Raw genomic sequence first — 17,665 nt, 5'->3', positions numbered from 1 at the left:
AGCTGCTCAGCTTTAAATGAGCAAACAGAACCAGGAGCACTGAGCAGGTGGCACCCTAGAAGGTGGCCCTCACTAAATATGCTTTTGAACTAAATCATAAAAATAAAAGACTCTTGTTATAGACAGCTTTGTAACGGAAACGTAAGTGTAATTTCATGTATATTGTTCATCCTTTCTTAAGTTCTCTGATAATTTCAAGTCTTCAATAATGGAGAATTTGTATTTTTCTTTGTAGTTGCATTTCAGGATTTGTGTCCATATGGCCATGGAACTGTCCCTAGTCTTCATGATACACGTGAAGGTGCGCTTTGATATATTTTATTTCTGTATTCTTATTTAATACAAACATATTATTTTACATTTATTTTATAACTCATGCCAACTTTTGTATATAACATATAGTATATTGTATTTAATGGACATATATAACCCTTATTTTGTGTCATATACGTTATACATATATCATAAGACTATATCATGATATATGAAATACATTACATATTTCTCTGACAAAAGAAGTATTTACAACTCTGTGTTGAATAGAAATAACACAGTATTGGCGTATCTTTTTATTTATTTATTTATTTATTTATTTATTTATTTTGAGATGGAGTCTCACTCTGTCACCCAGGCTGAAATGCAGTGGTGTGATGTAGCTCACTGCAACCTCCACTTCCTAGGTTCAAGTGATTCTCCTGCCTCAGCCTCCCCAAGTGGCTGTGATTACAGGTGTGCGCCACCACACCTGGCTAATTTTTTTTGTATTTTTAGTAGAAATGGGGTTTCACCATGTTGCCCAGGCTGGTCTTCAGCTCCTGACCTCAGGTGATCCACCTGCCTCGGCCTCCCAAAGTGTTGGGATTTGCAGGCGTGAGCCACCACGCCCAGCCGGCATATCTTTTTATATGAGGAAATTAACGGGCAGTTCTATATTTTAGATGTCAATGAGTGTCTTGAGAGCCCAGGCATTTGTTCAAATGGTCAATGTATCAACACCGACGGATCTTTTCGCTGTGAGTGTCCAATGGGCTACAACCTTGACTACACTGGAGTACGCTGTGTGGGTGAGTGTTGGCTCCACACTATAGAGATTTTAAAGTTCTATTTTATTTCTCATATTCAGTAAAAGGTCTCTCAGGCACCCTGGGTGATGTTAGGATTTACAAATCCGGGATAAATAGCTAGTAGTGGCACCTTCTTCACCAGTCTTACATTTTCCAGTCAGACCTGATTTACGTGAAGATGGAGAGAGTTACCAACCTCTGTCTTCAACCAAACATACAAAATCTTATGTGTCCTAGAGACTTACAGTTGCCAAAATTTCTCATTGGACATGAAATCCATTTTACTCTATGCTCTTCCATGCCTGCTTTTGAAGCAGAAGACCACATCCTTCTTCTGAATTTGTCATCTTTAGGGCAAGTATTGCTGCCTGGGGGCCAGAGCATTGCACACTGATCCTTCAGATCCTCTGCACTGCATAACAGCCAGCCAGCCAAGGCCCAAGGGATGCCAGGGTTACATGTGCCCTTCTCAGATCCTGGAAATGGGTGAGGGCCAAGCATGGGTCTTCCTGGGCATGCTCCTGTTAAACTAAAATGTCTTTGTGGCACTTTCTTGTTACTCTTTTTTCAGATACTGATGAGTGTTCAATTGGCAATCCATGTGGAAATGGTACATGCACCAATGTTATTGGGAGTTTTGAATGCAATTGCAATGAAGGCTTTGAGCCAGGGCCCATGATGAATTGTGAAGGCAAGTGATCTGTGTCTTAAATATTACTTCTTCTTGACATAGAAAGTTTTTAATGTCTCGATATTTATTTATATAGTTTCTGATATTCTGCTGGTGAGCATATGGTGGGCTTTTTTGTTTTTTGGGTTTTTTGTTTGCTTGGTTGGTTTTTAGTTTTCCTTTAGTACAGTTACAATAGCTGCTGTAAAGCCCTTGTCTGATCATTCCAGCATCTGGGTCATCTCAGGATTGGCATCTCTTGATTGTCTATTCCCTTGAAATGGAGTCACGGTTTCCTGCCTTTTCAGTATATTGGTTAATGTTGGATTTATATTCTGGATATTGTGAAAGATACGCTTTGAAATCAGTTATATTACTCTGAAGAATATTGATGTATTTGTCTTAGCAGACAGTCATCTCTAGTAGGCACAATAGCAGACTCTCAGGCTTGAGAAGGGCGATGGCTCATCTATCAGTTTGTTAAAACTTACTCACTAGCATTCTTGATTTTGCCCCACACATGCATAGTACAGTCATGCCACTTGAGCTGACAAGATGAAAAACACATAGTGTTTCTCCTTCCCTGGCCTTCTTCTTTCCAGGGTTCCCCTCTCTTTAGCAGACTTGGTTGCCCTGAGATTCCCTCCCCTGGTTCCTCTGGATGGAATCTCAGAAAGTTTCTACTGGAGAGTTAGCTACCAGATGACAGCACTGCCAGGCCATGGTCATCTGGAGGGTAATTTCAGAAAGAAAGAAGCCAAATCAATGTGAAATTACTCCCTACTGGTGGTTTGCTCTGACTTTCAGCTCACCACTAAAAACTTCAGGTAGTTTTTATATTCTTTCCAGAGTTTATAGCTGTTATTTTTGAAAGATGAGTTTGTTAGGTACTGAATTCTGCATACCAGATGTGTAATAAGTTCTACTATTCTATTGCTTTCTGTATGACCGCCAAGTAAATGACATCAACATCTAGTTATATAAATAATTAGAACTCTAAGCTGAGCACATGCCTATCCATTTCTTTGGTCAGATATCAACGAATGTGCCCAGAACCCACTGCTGTGTGCTTTCCGCTGCATGAACACGTTTGGGTCCTATGAATGCACGTGCCCAATTGGCTATGCCCTCAGGGAAGATCAAAAGATGTGCAAAGGTAAGGCCACAGACATGGGAGTAGTTTGAACCTTATTTGTCATGCTGGAGATACATTTTAATAATTTTACAGTTCTCAACTAATTTCTTCTAGAGCTTTACAGAAATATACATATGACAGCATTTTGCTAGTGGATTTCCATACCTAGATAACAAGACACATGATGGTATTTTTGTAAAATCAAGTCAGAGATAAGGTGGGTTGAGAAGCCCACTATTGTCACACTCTTGGATTCTTATTAAAGCAAAGATTGCCCTTCCCTGAACTTCTTATCACTATGAGCAGTACTGAAACTTACTCATCTGGAATATAGCCAGTAGCTGACAACGGCTGGGCTTCTCCTTTCTCTGTCCCACCATAAGATTACATGTTAAGTGTCAGAAGACCACACCTATGACTTAAAAGTACTAAACTACAGCTTGCTCCAGATAATTTCCTATTTTTGTTTTTTGTTCTAGATCTGGACGAATGTGCTGAAGGGTTACATGACTGTGAATCTAGGGGCATGATGTGTAAGAATCTCATTGGCACCTTCATGTGCATCTGCCCTCCTGGAATGACCCGAAGGCCTGATGGAGAGGGCTGTGTAGGTAAGCGGTAAGGGAAGGTGTCTGCTTATGTAATGCCTCCACTCCCAGCCTACTTAATGGCACTACTCCCACCTCATCTTAACTGCAAGCGAACTATTTTTCCAGATGTGTTAAGGCAGTGGTACAGCTAGCTTTCTTCTATCTCAGGGTCTCTGCTAATATAATAGGTTCTGGATTGTGGCACTTATGCCTGCTCAAGAATACCTGCCCTTTTGATTTTTCATATTTTAAAGAAAATTGTAAATAAAACTATATGTGTTCTGTAGGTACATATGTAACCAAGTAAATATATAGAAAAATATTTAAAAAGATAAACTAGGGTGGTTCTTCTATTAATTCATAGAAGGAATTACTGCTAGGGAAGACATTGAGATTAGAAGTAACTAGTCTGAGGTGATTTTAGATTTAAAATCTGTCAACTTTAATTTTTTCACAAAAGAGTGAGTTTCTGAACTATTCTGAATTACATGTGTCATAAAAAATAATATATGCAACAAATTATAATTGGATTTTTTAGTTTCTTTTCTTCATTTGTTAGATATTTCATTCAAATACAGTACTTAATAAAGTTAAAAATAGACCTACATAGATGTAGTTATGCAGTGGTTCTTTCAAAAACACTATTCTTCCAAGATCTGTTATCTCAGAAGATTAACCTAAACTCCTAAGTCATAGTGTGTGTTCCTCCAAGTCTAGCACAGGGCAAAATGCTAATAACTATGTATAGAAGAAAGGAAATCAGCATTGTTAATCATCCTGTCTTCTTACTGTACATGAAATTTATTTTCATTTATTTCTCTTTTAATTTATTTGAATGTATATATGTGAAAAAATAATGCATGTATGTGCTGTTTAATCAGAGATTGGCTAAAATACTTAGAAATGTGTTTTAATTTTTAGGCATATAAATTTCTTATTTTTATAACTAGCTGAATTTTATATTATACTATCTTTATTACATTTGAAGATGTGTTTTTGGGGTGGAGGGAGTAAGCACTGTGACCAGATTAAGAACACAGGTTTCTGGTTGTGGATCTGTCATAAATGATCTAGATGACTTGAAAGTGATTCAGTTCCCTGTTCTTCAGTTACTTCATCTGCATACAGTGAGAAACCTAGTCTGCATGATTGATAGGAGTGGTGGTGGCGTGTGTTGGGGAAGGGTGTATCTGCTCTAGCTCTAACATTCTGTCATCCTCTGAACTTACTTTTTCAAAGAAAAGACCCAGGGCAGCATTCTACACTTGTATTCTTTTCATTGTTAAGCAGCACTACAAAAGGTACAGGTTCTGAAACTTTTCTGATCCTCAAGGTTTTCATTATACCATGCTGACAGCTGAAATATCTGTCTGAAAAATTTTTTTGATCATCACAAAACTCTTTGTAGAACACTTTCATGCAAACAATATGTTTTCACAACTAGCAATTCCAGTTTAAAAACAGCAAAAATATTATTACAAACAAAAAGTATTTACAAAAGTCAGGATGAAAAATAAAGCCACAAAAACAATCAATAAAAATGCCAATGCATGAAATTGGAATCAAACAGAATTAGCCAAAAAAGTCGATTGCAGCAGAAACTAAAAGCATTACAGTTAAGGGAATTAAAATTATGCAGGAAATCTAAAACCTCTTTAATGAAAACCGTAAACCTAATCAGAGATGGAAACTTGACTATGCAATATATTATGCCTCAGTAATTATTTCCTAAACAAATAAATGAATCAAGAAATCTGATAAGTAGAACATTGTTTTACCAAGATCATTAAATTTTCTTCTTTAGACTTTGGCAGACTGTCCCAATTTTTGAAAGTTTATCCAACCATCTTTGATTAGAAGATCATAGACATAAGCAAATGAGAAAAGTATGGAGTGTTTTTGTAGACCCATTTCTACACTGCAGTGTGAAGATAGGTAGACACAAACGAGAAAATACTGAGATGCTATTTAATTATCAACAAACTAGTCTCCTAGACATGGCAGCTGCCAGAGGTGTAGCAGGAAGAGGAGAAGCAGCAACTATCAGAGATTCTAAGGCTTTAAGAACTTTGTCAGAGACACATGACTCCCTAAATTACCTGGAAGCCCGAGCGTAGTGCCCCAAGGATAGAGAGCATGACAGATTTGGTGAGAAGATGTTCATACAACAAATATGAATTGAAACTACACATTAGGCCCAGTGTAGCACCTGTGACCTGCTACACTATTTTTCAGCAAGTAGCTGAACTGGAGAAAATTGTTCAAAGATGAATAATTACAAGACTAGTGTAGCTGAAGTTTGTGCAGGAGAGTGGCATGAAGTGGGTCTAAAGGTAGGCAAATGCCTTGGAAAGGAATTTGGTTTTATGCTCAAAGTGTTATGGCAGAGTGACTTGGAGTATGGGCCCTGGGGATGGACTATAAATGTTAGCAATCTAGGTTCATATCTGCTAGCTCTGTGACCCTGGGCAAGTTGGCTTAAATACGTGCCTCAGATTCCTCATGTAAAAACAAATAGGAATTTTGAGCACAATTTCATAGGATTATTGGGAGGGTTAAATTTTAAAATTCACGTGAAACCCTTAGTACAGTGCTTGGCATAGAGTAAAATTTCAATTAAGTATTAGTTGTTGTTATTTTCTATTTTACATTTTTAAAGATATCTGGCTGCCTTATAGGTAATGGATTTTAAGGAGGTGGTAGCAGAAACAAGAGTTTCATTTAGGTGACCGTCTTAAACATCCAGATGAGAGAAAAAGGAGGCTCAGATTAGGGCCACCGTAGTGTGGAAAAGGAGTGGACAGATTCAGAAAATGTGTTGGAAATAATCAACAGATTGGATTGCTGATGGATTGATTGAATATGTATAAAAGATAAGTCCCAGGATTTTTGCTTGAGCAACTAAAGTAAATTAGCTTACTATAATAATTTACTTGATGCTACTATTAGCTGATAAAGAAAAGATTGTAAGAAACAGGTTTGGTTGGGGACACAGAAGAATGAAAGTTCTATTTTGGTTGTGTTCAGTGTCAGATACGTACTAGATTTCCAAGTGGGAATATCAAGTCAGCAGACATATTCATGAGCCATAGATGTAAATTGCTAGCAAATAGTGTTTGAAAAATTATGGGATTGACTGAGAACACCAAGAGAGAGATCCTGGAGAGTAGAAGGAGCAGGGCTCCTTCCCAGGAGACTGGAGTCTGGTTGTTCCAGTATTTAAAGTGACTAAAAATAGTAGGAGACTAAGAAAGAGTAGCCAGCAAGATAGGAAGTTCTCCATGTCCGTGTGGTGTCCTGATAACTAAAGTGGCCGTTTTTGTATGATGCTACTAAGATGTAGAGTAACATAGAGTTGTAATTAGATTTGGTGACTTCTTCAGGAAGTTTCAGTGGAGCACACGACATTAAGGAAACAATCAGTGATAAGGAAGCGGAATTTATTGTCATAGATCATTCTTCCAGAAATTTTGTTCTGAAAAGGAATCAATACATATGGCAGCAGCTAGAGGGTAATAGGTGAATAAGAGAGTTCTTTGTATTGTTTCAAGACGAAAGTTACTAGAGAATTTATGCTGAGGGAATGATTCCTTGAAAAGGGAGTATTGTGAAATCTGGGAAGGCAATCTAGAGTACCAGTATAAGAGCTGGCCTCGGAGAAAAAACAAAGATAGTTTAGCTGTTGGAAGAGGACAAAGAGTTGAAAGTGAGGGTACAGCCAGGTGGTTCACAGCGGAGAGATGTCTGATGTGTCTGAGTGTGTGTAGTGTCATTTTAGAAAATGGGAGTGTGAAGATACTAAGAAGCATAGCAGGATTGTTGAGGGAGGATCACGTACCCATTTGAGATTTGAGTCTTGAGTCTTGAGTCTCATTAAAATGAGGCCTGTTTTCCTCTAGCCTGTCATGCTGCACTGGATTGGACATAGAGTAGCTAGAAGTAGGGGCGCATTGGGCAAGAGTGATGGACAATGGAAAGGTCAGTAATTGGCAATCCTGATGCAGCCCACAAATTATCAAAGGGTAGAAAGTACAATGCTGGAAATCAACATTATTTAGATAGAGCAACATCACTCCAAGATATACCCTATTGAAGTTACAAATTTCAACAGAAAAAAAAAAATCAGGCCTTTTTTTTCAACCTCTTCTCAGTAATTCTTAATGCCAATGTCAATAAAGCAAAATTAATCTAAGAATTTGAAGCACAAATTATGTACTACAGCAGAAGCTTTATTATACATAATCAAACTTGGAAGAACTCAGGCAGTGTATGCTGAGTTCTTCCAAGAATGCTTTTAGTTCAAGAGCCCTTTTTGAGAAAAAATCATTCAGACAAATCAAATATAATTCAAATCAGGGTGAATTACATTAAGGATAGGATGAGATCAAGGCAACAGACCTTGCACCCTCAGATTCTAGAAATAATAAACTAAAAAACTTTTTAATTCATAACTCATTACTTTTGTATATACCTTTAAATTTCTGAAGTAAGTGGTTTTTTTCTCAAATAGGAAAATAAATCGCAGGAGGCACATCATGGTGAATTTCAAACCACTAAGAAGAAAATGAAAATCCTTAAAACTTCCAGAGAGAAAAACCAGATTTCCTAAAACTGAACAGTAACACTGGGTTAAAATAAATAAATAAATATAGCAGCAATATTTTGAAAGCATTCTAAGGGAAAATAATTTTGAACTAAAATTCTGTATTCAAATCAAGTATGAAAACAAAAGAAGACATGGTTGGAAATCTGTTTTAGAATACGTATACCCCTCTTAAATAATTACTGAACTACATATGCTAATTTTTTTAATTAATTCAAGAGGAAGCAATAATGTAAGTGGAACAATGGTCAGCCAAGAAACCAGTAAGCCTCATTAACAAACAGACGCTGATGGCACACTAAAAATTAACAAACCAAAACTTCTAGATAACATCAACATGGCAGGTGGTTCAGGGAGAGAGCAGAGATAAGGAAATTTATGCAAAGGTGCTTACTGTGGCCCAGAGCTTTCAAAACGGATACTTCTTGGCATTGATAGAAAATTATTCATTAAGAATGTGTATTGAAGTTGTTCAGTGGTTTCCACTGTAAGAATAGAAAGAAGACTGTACCTTCCAAATATGAGTTCAGAGGGAAAAGGAGGGCATAGGAAGAGGACAATCACACAATAAATATAAAACAATATAAAATGGCAGGTAAGACTCTAAACACATCAGTAATCATGACAGACGTAAGTGGTTTAAATTGCTGGTTAAAAGATAAATGTGTTTTTAAAAATTCAGCTAGGTTCTCTTTAATAGAATTGTAGTACCAAAATTGAAATCTGAGATAGGTTGAAAATAAAAATATTCAAGGCAAATGCTAATAAAGACAAAGTGCATGCAAATATAAGTGGCAGTAAATTTAAAAAGTGTTTAAGTATAAACATGAAAGGAGCAAATTATCAAAAAGGCGTAATTGTCATGTGCTCTCTTACGCTTCTAACAACATAGCTTTGAAAAAACCTCAAACAAAATTTACAGAACATCAAAAAAGCCCAAAAAGTAAGGATATAGAGAATTTTAATAAAAACAATTTTGTTGAAGTAGGTTTATTTATCACCAACCAAAAGAGCAGTATTACTTAAATTTCCTGTCCCATTAACTACCCTCACAGACCACAGTTGTTCCTGTGATTTTACTCAAAACCAATTTAGGAGCTTGTCCTTTATTCCTGGCCTGTGTGGCTTTTACTCTACTCATCATCCCTACCCAATACTCACCACCCCTCTCCCCACCCTTTCTCCAATATCACAGAAACTGAATTCTTTTCCCCAGAGTTCCCATCCTTGCCTCGTGTCTCAGGGCAATTCTATCCCTTTTGGAGGCCAATTTCCAATTCTATATATTAACACCATCCCTCCTCTGCAGAGGATAAAGAAAAGAAAGAAGAAGAAAACGTTATCTTAAGAAAGAACCCACCTAGAAGGATGAAGTAAGGCTAAAAATAAATTAATATTCACACATTACCATTTTTAATCTCATCATATTAGTATTTTGGCAAAGAAGTGTTAAATAAGATATAACCCATTAGGAGATAGCTTGTAAATTATAATTTTACAGTTTTCTCATTATTCATATTGTTTGTTTTCCTAAAGATGAAAACGAATGCAGGACCAAGCCAGGAATCTGTGAAAACGGACGTTGTGTTAACATTATTGGAAGCTATAGGTGCGAGTGTAATGAAGGATTCCAGTCAAGTTCTTCAGGCACTGAGTGCCTTGGTAAGTTGACATCCAAATATATCATACTTGGTAGATAAAACATCTGTTCGTGATGTCATCACAGAAGAGCTCCACATATATATTCTTGTCTGCTAAACAAATCCCCCAATCTCAATAATCCACATGCTTCTTCCTAAAGGTGCACAGCTATTAAAATGATACATTTGTACATGTGTGTGTTATATGCACATCTATGTGTAATGTAAATAACAATCTTAAATAGTCTTTCCAAAATTAAGATTAATTAAGCTCTTTGGAAAATTTGGCTTCAGTAAAACTTACATCAGAGGACGACTTAATTCCCAAAGAAAATATTTGCAATATGAGGTAAGTTCTGCCACAATTAATGCAAAATAAATGCCATATTTCAAAAATGCAGGGAAGGTTAATTTTTATATTGTGGTACATAAAAAAATGTTTTACAAAACTTTTTATGGGAAATACGAGTCTCAGACATTATATTGTATTTTAATGCTAAAATGCATGCATTATAAATCATTGTAGTTAATTATGGCAGCTGTAAAAAGTGTGCTACAGTAAAATTCAAGGTAAACAAATAAGAGCAGTAAACTGACTCATCACTTGATTTAGGAGTATTTCAACTATATCAGATTTTTTTCTGAACGATGTCATATGCTTCAAATTCTAAGAAATTTTTGATCAAGAAAACATTTTTTTGTTTATTGTTATATCCAATCTATACCTTTACTAACTTCAGTCTTTTAGGAAATAGGAAAAGTAACCTACATATAAAGTGTAATTTTCTGTTCATGTTATTAACAGTTTTGCTAGGATTGTTTATAAAACTATATTAAAGATTTAATTGACTTTTATATCAGAAAAAATGTTTATATTTTTAAAAAATCTACTCAGTCCAAGTGTTTGAACAGTCTCTCAGATGTAGAAAATATGAGATATCAGATTGAATAAGTACCAAGCTCATAAAATATAGTCTAGAATTTGCTTTCCAGAAACTAATCCTGGCACTCATTTGCTTATTTAAAGGAAAATAATTTAATTTGATTTTCCTTTCCCTTCTATTCTACAGAAATGGTAGTTCACTATCATTTAGTTGGCAATGGATTAGAGGAAAAAATTTATCTATTTCTAAATTATAGTATCACTTTTTGTCAAATTTAATAAACTGTAGTCTGTAGTGAAAGAATATGTTATGAACTTAACTGTCAGCAAAACTTTGTAATCATTAAGCTGTCTTAATTATTCCTAAGGAGGAAATTCTTGACTGCCCTGCTTAATTTGAAAGCCAGCATAATGAAATGTCAGTTCTGCCTCCTTAACTCTTTCTACTTTGCTATTTCAGACAATCGGCAGGGACTCTGCTTTGCAGAGGTATTGCAGACAATATGTCAAATGGCATCCAGCAGTCGCAATCTCGTCACTAAGTCAGAATGCTGCTGTGATGGTGGGCGAGGCTGGGGCCACCAGTGTGAGCTTTGCCCACTTCCTGGAACTGCCCAGTACAAAAAGATATGTCCTCATGGCCCAGGATATACAACTGATGGAAGAGGTAAGGAGATGAGGAAATTTATTCATATAATCAACACATTGAATTTTATGAATTCAGATAAATGTGAAGTAAAAGTGAAAAATTGATACAGTAAAAAGAATAGCTAAAATGTTTATACTTTGATATTTAAATTTGATGTGTGTTTTCATATATATGTATATAGAAAGAATAATCTTTGCTAATGCTTTAGAGATTTTAAGAGTTAATCTTCCTATCAAACCTAAGGGGTAGAATGTATTACTCCCATCTTAACAGATGAGGAAAATGAAGCGCAAAGCTAAGGTAACATTAAGTAATTTTCCCGAGATCACACACTTTTTAAGGGATGGACCCAGGAATGGAACACATCTGTCTGACCCAAAGACCATGCTTGTAACCCCCAAACTATACTTGCCTTATTTAAATAAGTATTGCTTATTTGAATGCACACAGAGACTTATTCTATCTGCAATGTCTTTACAGACTAGCAAGTCTCATAACTGATTAGTCCTTTGCATTCCTTGTACAACCAACTGATATATTAATGTCCTAAAAACATACGACTTTCCTCCATTTACTGTATGAATTCCCAACCTTGTGCATGACAACTTTGCTAACCAAAGCCTTTCTTCACAAAGCTTTTCTTCAGAGTCTATTGCAAATGTGAATTTGAGGCCAATCCAAGGGAAATTATCACAAATTCCAAACTAGTTGGACTTTGACGGGGTAGCTTTCTAGATTCCCCCCAAACTAATTCATGCTTACATTGCAAAATGGGTAGTCTTAAACAGGGCTTTCACCAGAGCCTTCCTTTATCTCTTCCCATCACTTGAGATTATTTTTCTGTCACATCCATGTTGCCGTTCACCTGAATGATGAACAGGTGCTCCAGTGCTATTACGAATGTTTGCAGTTATCTCATCTCCATTTCTTAATTTCTCTTCAATTCTAACCAGTTTTACCCTTGCGTATATGTTAACTCCTGATTGTTTTTGTTGTTTTGGTCCACAGATATTGATGAATGTAAGGTAATGCCAAACCTCTGCACCAATGGTCAGTGCATCAACACCATGGGCTCATTCCGATGCTTCTGCAAGGTTGGCTACACCACAGACATCAGTGGAACATCTTGTATAGGTAAGGATGGGCACCTCCATGTCTGGGGATTTGGGGGCTAATCAACTACTGTTTCCTACAAGTCACTCATTATCAGTAAGTGTCTTTATTATGGAGCTTTGGAATATACATTTTATTAAAATGATGCCATCCTCTCGATAATGTGCTTCTTAATCACACAGCACTTGGCCTTTGTCCAGTGATATAGGATGTAGAATTGTTTACGTCATCCAAAAAAAAGTCTGTTCAATGAGGGAAACAAAAAGTACAAATACGTACTTTCAACATTTTATATTTTAATTTAAAATTGAAAGTGCATATTTGTTTGTCACTCTTTGAATGAAGAAAAAGGGCTTTTTCTTATGAATGTGTGTATGTTAAGAGAATGTTTTCCGTGTTTCTCTTTGCTATTTTTTTGCGTAAAGTATACCAAGTAAGCATTACCTAAATAAAATTTCCAGCTGCGGAGCATTCTCAGTACAGAATCCTTCTACCGTTTTACAATTTATTTTTCTTATTCAATTTGTTATTGTCTCACTCACACCAATTTATGACCGTCGTGGGGCAGAAAGGACTTAAGACTTTCACTGAGTCTTTCCAAAATATCAGGGGAACCCGCCCCGGATAATTCAACTTGGGTTCTTTTCTATTTCCCTAAGTGTCGGCTGGTCTGAGAAATAAAGGGAAAGAGTACAAAGAGAGGAATTTTTAAAGCTGGGTGTTCGGGGGAGACAGCACATGTTGATAGGTTCCATGATGCCCCCAAAGCTGCAAAACCAGCATGTTTTTATTAAAGATTTTCAAAAGGGGAGGGAGTGTACAAATAGGGTGTGGGTCATAGAGATCACATGCTTCACAAGGTAGTAAAATATTACAAGGCAAATGGAGGCAGGGCGAGATCACAGGACCAGGGCAAAATTAAAACTGCTAATGAAGTTTCAGGCATGCATTGTCATTGATAACATCTTATCAGGAGACAGGGTTTGAGAGCAGACAACCAGTCTGACCAAAATTTATTAGGCAGGAATTTCCTTGTCCTAATAGGCCTGGGAGCGCTACAGGAGACTGGGGCTTATTTCATCCCTTATCTGCAATCGTAAAAGACAGACGTCCCCAGAGTGGCCATTTTAGAGACCTCCCCCTAGGAACACATTCTCTTTCTCAGGGATGTTCCTTGCCGAGAAAAAGAATTCAGCGATATTTCTCCTATTTGCTTTTGAAAGAAGAGAAATATGGCTCTGTTCCACCCAGCTCTCAAGTGGCCATACCTAATGGTTATCTCCCTTGTTCCCTGAACATCGCTGTTATCCTGTTCTTTTTTCAAAGTGCCCAGATTTCATATTGTTTAAACAATTTATGCAGTTAACGCAATCATCACAGGGTCCTGAGGCATCAGCTTACGAAGATGACAGGATGAAGAGATTAAAGTAAAGACAGGCATAGGAAATCACAAGAGTATTGATTGCAGAAGTGATAAGTGTCCATGAAATCTTCACAATTTATGTTCAGAGACTGCAGTAAAGACAGGCATAAGAAATTATAAAAGTGTTAATTTGGGGAACTAATAAATGTCCATGAGATCTTCACAATGTATGTTCTTCTGCCATGGCTTCAGCCAGTCCCTCTGTTTGGGGTCCCTGACTTCCCGCAACACCAAAGTATTCAACTTCATTTTTATTAAAGAAAAAATTTTCTCCTTTATATTTCATTAGCTTACTTGATATTCTGTCAAATTACCTATGTCAATAACAAATACACCTGGCATTAAAAGGTTAAGAAAACCCAGCTGACTTCTTTGAAACAGAAGAGCATGAGTAATAGAGAATAGGCCATTAATCATGAGCATTCAGCATTCTGTGAACATCAACGTCATACGTTATGTGGAGGAAATGGAGATTGTCTGCTATCACTCAGAGTCTGAGTAGGAAAGAGATGGCACATTTCAAGGAGGACAATTCAAGGAGGGTCTAACAGAAGGACTGTCTATACACGTGTGAGCAGCGTATACAAAAGCCAGGAGGCATAGTGCTATGTGCTGGAGCTGTACTACCGCTGGGCCAAAAAAAAAGAGGCAGAGGTTATTGGAACCCGAAAAAAGAAAGTTGTGCTCAGAAGAGTGCCTTGAGAGGACCTGTGACAGCTGATCCAGGGACTCAGCCAGTCTGAGCCTATCTTGCCGGGAGGGAATTGAGGAAATAAGGGCCAGACAGAAGAAGAGGGCAAGGGAGAGCCTCTGGATGGAGTCCGTAGAGCTCCGACTCCTGGGCCTGAGAGCAGGGTGGACCAGGGTGAGGACTGAATCTGAAGGGGAAAGTGGAAAGTTTCCAACACCATCTGTGATCCCACAAGATGCTTAAGGGAGCCTCCGTAAAGAGAGTTTAAGAGAACTTGCGCTACATCCATGTGTCAAACATAGAGAAACTCTTACTAAGTTTATGATTCTCAGGTTGTAAACCAAAGTGTATTAATCTAAAGAATTTAGTAATTTTGAACCCAGACAGTTGTCTAGACATCATAATATTTACCCAAGATCCGTAGATTGATTTACAAAGTAAACCTATATATTACTTTAGAGAAAATCATTCTGTGCATCATTTCTTTCTGGCTATATTCCACTTTAAGTTGAAGAGGAAAAACAAAAAGAATGAAGTAAGAATATGGAAGGAGGAAAGAGTCCAGTTGTTTTTTTTTTAACCAGTAATTTAATCTTCGCATCACTTTTACTTAGACCTTGATGAATGCTCCCAGTCCCCGAAACCATGCAACTTCATCTGCAAGAACACTGAGGGGAGTTATCAGTGTTCATGTCCGAGGGGGTATGTCCTGCAAGAGGATGGAAAGACATGCAAAGGTGAGTGAAGAGTCTCTGACAATTGTGACCCTTGTCTGTATCTTTTCTTTCAAGTGTAAATATTAGATTATCAGGGATTATGCTATGTGCATCACCTTCATTAAAAGGTACCTTCCTAGTGGCCGTGTTACTGCTCAAAGAAAAACTCTACCAATAGGCTCATTGCAGGAGGCAGAGAGGATTAAAACCCAAGTTAAAACAGTTTGCTTCTTATAGAAAACTACACAAATTTTAAAAAATAAAATATAACAAATATTTTGGTATGGGAAGAGATTGAAACAAATCACTGAAACAAGATTTTTGTTGTGGTTACTTATCTAAGCTTTTATTTTTCTAAGCTACCTTTATTATGGGTTTACTGTGAAAAAGTGAAAATAAATAGGTAAATTTAAATTTTTTGCTTAGGTAGTATCAAAAGTAATTATTTATCCAGCTAAATTAGATCATTAAAATAGCTTCAATATTATACTCATATATTTGATTTTATAGTAAGCCTCATCAGAATGAAATTAATGGACTGCAGAAATTTTTAAAATATAGATTATTCTCAATAAAATGAGATTTTATTTCCAAGGCATATCAAAAAAATAAAATAATAGCAAGCACTGCTTGGATCTGTTTAGTGAACTGATATGGGTCCGTGTTGTACATTGTTTATAAATAAGTATGACTAAAGCGTTTTTTAAGCTGTAAAGTAATGAATTAGTCTTGCCTACATCTTATGTGGTACATTTATTTTAAATATAGTTTCCAAATTAAGTTTTAATATAGCCAAAATCAAATTTTGAGTTTCTTTATTAGTAGAGTCCAAATATCAACACCATTTATGACTAGAATTACAGATGGCTGTATTTTGCTTCCTCTAATATTAATGCCCGTGTTTTCATCTGAATGTGGAAACTCTTAGTGTTTGTGTTAAGACCTTCATCAGTTTCTAGATTCTGTTTCATTTTTATTTAATCCTTCCTTTAACAGGAATAAGTAATCAGCCATGTACTATACTGCATTCAATGCAAGAATTGTAACCTTTGGATAGCAGCTTTGAGAACAGTTCATGGAAACTGCTATTATTCTGCCATTCAGTTTCTTATGTTATATATTGCCTTACTTGCCCTATCATCCTAGCCCATAATATTTATTCTGCCTAAATATGTGAAAAGAAACTGTTTTCCATATGCCTGTGGAAATCTACGAAGCTTCCAGCAAAAATGTAGACAAAATTCTTCTAATGGAGCATGTGCATCTCCTGTGACTTCACAAGAAAGGAAACATAGCCAGATAATCTACTGTGGTTTTCATTGGCTTCTCTCTAATTTCAGACCTTGATGAATGTCAAACCAAACAGCATAACTGCCAGTTCCTCTGTGTCAACACCCTGGGGGGGTTTACCTGTAAATGTCCACCTGGTTTCACACAGCATCACACTGCTTGTATCGGTAAGACAGGATTACAAATGATAAATTTTACAAACTTCCAGTAAATGCATAAAAATTGTATTTAAAATTATAAACAGAAGAATGTCCTGGTACTTATATTCATAACCAGTACCCCATAATGAGTGGTCTAAAGAAGTTGCTCATAATATAGATATTTTCAAGAACAATATCCAAAGGGGGAAAAAAAGGCCTTTGTAGTCCAAGCACATGCACAGTAGCCATATTTCAAGCAGTGCCTTTATATCACATTCTCAATATAACCATGGTGTTCAGACAAAGTATGATTGAAGGCTCCCTGTAATTTAGAACATGTTAACAAACACACTGAGCTTTTATTTTAGAAGATACATGTTAAGGAACTTTCCGTCAGTGTGCCCTCAGTCACCCCAAAATATGCTCTCATCTCAAACCTCTTGAAATACACTGTTTCTTACCACTTTTGTCTTTAATATGATAGTGAATTTTGGTATAAATTTTCCTAAAATGCCATTTTCACATCATGAAACTTCGGTTTTCATATATTGCTTTTTACTTCACATGAAATTTAAGACATGTCATAATTGGAAAGTTTGACGCTCTGCTTCTTGATGCTTTGCCAGACAACAACGAATGTGGGTCTCAGCCTTCGCTTTGTGGAGCGAAGGGAATCTGTCAAAACACTCCAGGCAGTTTCAGCTGCGAATGCCAAAGAGGGTTCTCCCTTGATGCCACCGGACTGAACTGTGAAGGTTAGTTGATTTGCTCAAAAATTCTTAGTCTAGTAACAGTAAACCATATATATTTTTAACTTCCAAGACACTCAATGAGAAATTGGGATAATCTCAAAAAAAAAGAAAAAAAAAATAGTATTGAACAAAATGGACCCAGCAACTGATTCCTGGTCATAAATTTCTATGTATCACTTTGGGGACAGAGGGAAACTTAGATGCAGTAAAACAAAAATTCTGTGATTATGAATTGACTTTTAAAGTAACTGTTGACTACTCATAGATCTGATAAAGAATTGAGTTGAAAAAGAATTCTGTGCATAA

The 17,665-nt window shown here is 36.5% G+C and overlaps 1 protein-coding gene across 2 annotated transcripts in view; it reads left to right on the top strand.

The window, feature by feature from the left end:
• Positions 1 to 17,665, top strand: part of FBN2 (fibrillin 2) — a 269,631-nt gene that overhangs the window by 237,808 nt on the left and 14,158 nt on the right. For both annotated transcript variants that reach the window (XM_003900063.4, XM_009209018.4), the window contains 11 exons: positions 236 to 301; positions 939 to 1,064; positions 1,636 to 1,755; positions 2,768 to 2,890; positions 3,349 to 3,480; positions 9,599 to 9,724; positions 11,046 to 11,252; positions 12,243 to 12,368; positions 15,076 to 15,198; positions 16,518 to 16,634; positions 17,234 to 17,362. In XM_003900063.4, the coding sequence (XP_003900112.1) occupies positions 236 to 301; positions 939 to 1,064; positions 1,636 to 1,755; positions 2,768 to 2,890; positions 3,349 to 3,480; positions 9,599 to 9,724; positions 11,046 to 11,252; positions 12,243 to 12,368; positions 15,076 to 15,198; positions 16,518 to 16,634; positions 17,234 to 17,362 (1,395 nt within the window). The remainder of the gene's footprint in view (positions 1 to 235; positions 302 to 938; positions 1,065 to 1,635; positions 1,756 to 2,767; positions 2,891 to 3,348; positions 3,481 to 9,598; positions 9,725 to 11,045; positions 11,253 to 12,242; positions 12,369 to 15,075; positions 15,199 to 16,517; positions 16,635 to 17,233; positions 17,363 to 17,665) is intronic.

This window comes from Papio anubis, chromosome 5 (genome assembly GCF_008728515.1).
Source record: "Papio anubis isolate 15944 chromosome 5, Panubis1.0, whole genome shotgun sequence".
Classification (NCBI taxonomy): domain Eukaryota; kingdom Metazoa; phylum Chordata; class Mammalia; order Primates; family Cercopithecidae; genus Papio; species Papio anubis.
Note: the sequence above shows the minus strand (reverse complement) of the source record. Positions and strands in the feature narration are given on the sequence as shown.